The 5,723-nt window shown below is 45.4% G+C and overlaps 1 protein-coding gene and 1 non-coding gene across 2 annotated transcripts; both read left to right on the top strand.

The window, feature by feature from the left end:
* The first annotated feature begins 1,777 nt into the window (after positions 1–1,777).
* Positions 1,778–4,417, top strand: LOC119337710 (glutamyl-tRNA reductase 3, chloroplastic). Its single transcript, XM_037609869.1, has 3 exons — positions 1,778–2,216; positions 2,707–2,948; positions 3,051–4,417. Exons 1-3 carry the CDS (start codon positions 1,988–1,990, stop codon positions 4,188–4,190), a joined length of 1,611 nt encoding a protein of 536 aa, XP_037465766.1. The 5' UTR covers positions 1,778–1,987; the 3' UTR covers positions 4,191–4,417.
* A 1,011-nt stretch (positions 4,418–5,428) lies between these two features.
* Positions 5,429–5,500, top strand: TRNAP-UGG. The gene has a single exon. It is a non-coding gene; the product is annotated as a tRNA-Pro (tRNA).
* The last annotated feature ends 223 nt before the right edge of the window (positions 5,501–5,723 follow it).

The raw sequence follows: 5,723 nt of genomic DNA, 5'->3' as shown, positions 1-5,723 counted from the left end.
AAAGATGAAATGAAGTCCATGAGCACTAATCATGTATGGGACTTGGTACAAATTCCCAGAGGAGAACAGTTGGATGCAAATAGGTCTTTAAGACCAAACGTGACTCCGAAGGGAATATCGAAAGGTTTAAAGCAAGGTTTGGGGCAAAAGGTTTCACTCAAAGAGAAGGATTGGTTGTAAACAAAAAAAATCATGTCTCTTCTAAAAACTCACTCAGAATAATTATGGCACTCGTAGCTCATTATGATTTGGCGCTGCATCAGATGGATGTCAAAACGTCATTTCTAAATGGTGACTTAAGTGAAGGTGTATACATGGCACAACCCTAAGGTTTTGTTGTGGAAGGAAATGAGCATTTAGGATGTCACCTCAAAGGAAATCCATCTATGGCTTGAAGCAAGGGTCAAGGGAATGGTATCTCAAATTTGATCAAGTCGTAAGGAAATTCCATTTTGAAGAAAATAAAGTGGACAATTGTGATTATGTTAAGTTCACGGGGAGTAAATTTATCTTCCGGATACTGTATGTTGATGACATACTTCTAGCCAACAGTGATAGAAATATGTTGTTAGAGACTAAGAGGTCTTTATCCTCTTATGTTTGATATGCAGAATCTCGGTGAAGCAGCTTATATTTTAGGAATTGAAATCACCGGGATAGATCCATAGGGATGTTGGGGATATCTCAGAGAGCATATATTGAGAAGGTACTGAAAAACTACAATATGCATAGGTGCTCAGCCTTGCCTGCTCCTATTGTTAAGGGCGATAAATTTGGGAGTTTTCAGTGTCAAGAAATGATTATGAATCTGCGCAGATGAAGTCAATTCCTTATGCCTCAATTGTTGGAAGCATTATGTATGCGCAAGTGTGCACTCACCTTGATTTAGCATTCATGGTCGGGATGCTTGGCAGATATTAGTCAAATCTAGGTCTAGATCACTCGAAGGCTGCTAAAAAGGTCTTGCATTATTTGCAAGGCACTAAAGGCCTCATCCCTATGTATAAGAAATATGATAACCTCGAGGTGGTGGGTTATTCAGATGCTGATTTTGCAGGGTGTGTTGATACTAAGAAATCCACGTCAGGTTATGTTTTCACCCTTGCAAAAGGAGCTATACCGTAGAAAAAACTCCAAACAAACCGTTACTGCATCGTCTACAATATAGCTAGAATTTGCGGCATGTTTTGAGGCTACCGGGCAGTCTACCGCCTGAAGAATTTAATCCGGGGTTTGAGAGTGATTTACGTAAACGTAGTTTACAACGCGTGTGATTATATGGAATTGAGATTTAGCTAATGAGGTACCTGATTGTAAAAAAGCGGACATTTGAGAGATGATCGGTAGACAGATGTTTGAGGGGCCGTATTAGCTATATGCAGCCACTCTTGAAAAAGGTTCGTCGGAACTTCTATAGTATTTTTTTTACGTGTCCAGCGTTTATTCAGAGATTTAACTAAGTCACATATAACTTCTACATCACTTGATTTACATGAAGATTCGTGTGGGTTATTATTATTATTATTATTACTTTATTCATATGATGTGTAGCAGTCAGATAAGGCTTTGTTATTTCTCATCATCTAGACGATATTTTAACAAATCCGTACTTTTTAAGAGAAGAAATAGAGCACGAGGGCCTGGTGGAAATAATAAAACCGTGCCAATAGAAAAACGGGGAGAGCTGACCGTAGACCGGGCCCGAAGCGCGTCGCGTTGTGCGCGGCACACGCCATACCGCCGCCGGCACCACACCGGGTCACCACCAACCACCGTCCCCCTCCGGCTCCAAAAGCTCCGGCCTTTCTTCCCACTCGTCCTCCCACCAGCCCGAGGCGAAAACCAATTCCACGTCCCCTCCACCCTCCTCTCCACAGCCCGCGGAGCCCAAGAATCCCGAGACACATCTCTCCCATTTATCCACGGCTATCGGCCTGCATCAATCTGGTCCGTAGAGAGAGGAGAAGCCTGCTGCATTTCTCGCCTGATGATGGCGAGCACCAGCACGGCCTCCGCGACGGCCGTGGCCGGCGCGTTCGCCGCCGCCGGTGCCAACAGGCCGCGGGGCTCCGCTGCCTGCCCGAGGGTGCCGGCCGGCGGGCGGCAGCGGCTGTCCTGCGTCGTGCGGTGTGACGCCGGCCCCGGGGTCCAGGCCCAGGCGGCGGCCAAGGCGGCCAGCGTCGCCGCGCTCGAGCAGTTCAAGATCTCCGCCGACCGTGAGTTCCTCCTCCTCTCTCTTCCTCCCCGCCCCGAATTGGCTGCTGTCGATGCGCTTCCTGTAATCCTGTGATGTGGGATCTGCGATTATGCCAGCGGTGCGCGAATTGAGGGATCTTCGCGGTGGGAGTTGGTCAACAAATTTCCGAAAGTTGGGAGTTGGTCAACAATTTTTCCGAAAGTTGGGAGTTGGTCAACATTTTCGGTATACTGACCAGTAGGTGGGAATCGGACATTTTCCAAGTGTATATAGCGCAGGAAAGCTTGTTTCTCTTGTCGTTTTTACTCTGCAGTTGGAGTCTATCACTAACATAATACACATTTGGAACATGCTTCATTTCTGTATTACAAGCATGTACATCAGGATCTTCAAAATTTTCAAGTGTTTATATGATGACTGGCAGTTTGATTTCAGTTGTATTATCTCATAAAATTAGAAACTTCTGGGCCTCTTTCAGGCATCTGACAATGTTTTATCTTCACTATCAGGCTACATGAAAGAAAAGAGCAGCATTGCTGTAATAGGACTCAGTATACACACAGCACCTGTGGAGATGCGTGAAAAGCTTGCGGTCGCGGAAGAGCTATGGCCCCGTGCTGTTGCAGAACTAACCAATCTTAATCATATCGAAGAGGCTGCTGTTCTTAGTACCTGCAATCGAATGGAAATTTATGTGGTCGCTTTATCCTGGAACCGAGGCATTAGAGAGATTGTAGATTGGATGTCAAAGGTAAGGATTCGTTTATCAAATGCTCATTTGCTTGTCCTTTTGTTGTTGTTCAAGAACACAGTTTGGGTAGAAGTTCTAACGCTGTACTGCTTGTTTTTGCAGAAAAGTGGGATCCCTGTTTCCGAGCTCAGGGAGCACCTCTTTATGTTGCGTGACAGTGATGCGACGCGCCATCTGTTTGAGGTTTCTTCTGGGCTCGACTCTTTGGTTCTTGGAGAAGGACAGATACTTGCTCAGGTTAGACAGGTTGTCAGAAGTGGGCAAAACAGTGGAGGCTTGGGTAAGAACATTGATAGGATGTTCAAGGATGCAATCACAGCAGGAAAGCGTGTCCGCTCTGAGACCAACATATCATGTGGCGCCGTGTCGGTTAGCTCAGCTGCGGTTGAATTAGCCCTGATGAAGCTTCCAAAGTCTGAATGCTTGTCAGCCAGGATGCTTCTGATTGGTGCTGGCAAAATGGGGAGGTTAGTGGCCAAACATTTGGCTGCAAAGGGGTGCAAGAAGGTCGTCATCGTGAACCGCTCAGTTGAAAGGGTGGACGCCATCCGTGAAGAGATGAAAGACATCGAGATTGTGTACAGGCCTCTTACGGAGATGTATGAAGCTGCCGCCGATGCTGATGTCGTGTTCACAAGCACCTCATCTGAATCTCCATTGTTCACCAAGGAGCACGCAGAAGCACTTCCTCCTGTTTCTTGTGCCCTTGGCGGTGTTAGGCTTTTCGTCGACATATCCGTCCCGAGGAATGTCAGCGCCTGCGTGTCTGATGTTGGCCATGCGCGAGTGTACAATGTTGATGACCTGAAAGAGGTGGTGGAAGCCAACAAGGAAGACCGGCTCAGGAAAGCAATGGAGGCCCAAACGATCATTTCCGAAGAACTGAAGCGGTTCGAGGCTTGGAGGGACTCTATGGAGACCGTTCCAACCATCAAGAAGCTGAGATCATACGCCGATAGGGTCAGGGCTTCAGAGCTTGACAAGTGCCTGCAGAAGATCGGAGAAGATGCTCTGACCAAGAAAATGAGAAAATCCATCGAGCAGCTCAGTACCGGCATAGTGAACAGACTTCTCCACGGCCCATTGCAGCACCTGAGATGCGACGGCACCGACAGCCGCACCCTTGATGAAACACTCGAGAACATGCACGCCCTCAACAGGATGTTTGGCCTCGACACCGAGAAGGCGGTCATGGAGCAGAAGATCAAGACAAAGGTGGAGAAACAGCAAACCCAAAACTGAGATCAGCAGTCTAGTTTCTGCCTGTAGATCTACATATACTCCCAATCTGTCCTGACATTCTAATTCCAATTTTGTTTAACCATCTCTTACTGGGCCCTCCTTGGTGAGTTCGTCCATTGTATAGTGAATTAGCGCCTGCCATTGCAGGCGCCAAATATGTTGAGACAGCAAAATGTTTGTACTCCAAAACAGCTTTTGTGCATTATCATGGATGCTGCAGCATGGCCTCTGATTCACAGGAAAAGCGGAGGAAAATACATAGAAATAGAAAAATTTCTCTAGTGGCAATATTCATTCATGTGATTCAAATGAATGACTCAGACAAAAAATGGATGGATTTTTCCTTTGGTTTGAGTTCCAAAGAAACAACCAAGCAGTTCTACAATCCACACTAATCTCTTTCTCTATTTCTACGTAAAAAACAAGAAAATGCCATAATTTGCATAATACCAATCCAATATTATATTAACATGTGTATGAAATTAATTTGATTGCTTTTTAGGATTTATGTTTTTCCTATTCCTGCGAATCAATCACTCAATCCCGCAAAGTTCTTGTGTTTATATAATCCTCTGTTTTACAAACCAAGTGAAGAAGGACAAGCTCCATCTGGTTTTTACGTGCCACTACATGCAATTCCTGCAGTATTTAACTCTTAAAACCTGAGATACTGTTAGAACTACCGGCCTCCTCGTTGCAACCGTACACTGAAATTATTCATGGATAGCGACTGTTGCACAGTGTGGTCATTGTTTCAGTCTTGTTGTTAAATCTCTTTTGCATGCTTCTGTCTCTTGCCGTAAAAAATTGTTGTAGATTGGGTTGCTTCCACTGATCTTGAGGATTCAACTGCCACCGAGGTTTGAACAACTCATAGTATGTAGTATGCTTAGCTCGAAGGAAGATGCAAATTCAGTTAGCGGAGATGCAACGAGGAAGATGAACAGGAATAAGTGCAGTCAGTCTCGGGCTTGGGCTTGTCTTTGAGACAACACAGATGCATCAAATGACCGATAGCACGTTGTGGTGGCCCACGCCTATAAGCCCGCAATGCCTCCACCTTGTCGTCGGTGGAAGGCATTTGAGTGCTGCCCGGTCCACGACGGTCCTCAGCCGGAGCCATAAGATGAAGACCCAGCACTGGTCACCATTTTTCAGGTCATAGCCACCGCTTCTTCCTGCAAACCTCAGGAAATATTATCAATTAGTAGATCGTACTGTTAATTAATTCCAGGCAAGGGCGTTTGGTCTAGTGGTATGATTCTCGCTTTGGGTGCGAGAGGTCGCGAGTTCGATTCTCGCAACGCCCCTTTAAATTTTTTTCCTTTTTTTTTTCTTTAATTCTCACCTCTAATTGCTGTGAATTCCTTGCCGCTCCGATCGCTGTTCGAAAGTAATCTCGAACTTCTATTAGCTTACCCTAGATCCATCTAATATACGTCCTCCAAAGTTTCTCTTGAACTGAAATATATCACATTATATGCAACCTTGTTTTCCTGCCCTTTAATTTTTTTTCCTTTTTTTTTCTTTAAT

This window comes from Triticum dicoccoides, chromosome 7B, assembly GCF_002162155.2.
Source record: "Triticum dicoccoides isolate Atlit2015 ecotype Zavitan chromosome 7B, WEW_v2.0, whole genome shotgun sequence".
NCBI lineage: Eukaryota > Viridiplantae > Streptophyta > Magnoliopsida > Poales > Poaceae > Triticum > Triticum dicoccoides.
This window is presented reverse-complemented; position numbering and strand designations above follow the sequence as displayed.

Excerpts from the sequence above, each read along its gene's own strand:
- LOC119337710 (XM_037609869.1), top strand. The coding sequence starts at position 1,988 with ATGATGGCGAGCACCAGCACGGCCTCCGCGACGGCCGTGGCCGGCGCG. Across the intron at positions 2,217-2,706 it reads GTTCAAGATCTCCGCCGACC|GCTACATGAAAGAAAAGAGC; the intron begins GTGAGTTCCTCC and ends CTTCACTATCAG. Across the intron at positions 2,949-3,050 it reads TTGTAGATTGGATGTCAAAG|AAAAGTGGGATCCCTGTTTC; the intron begins GTAAGGATTCGT and ends TTGTTTTTGCAG.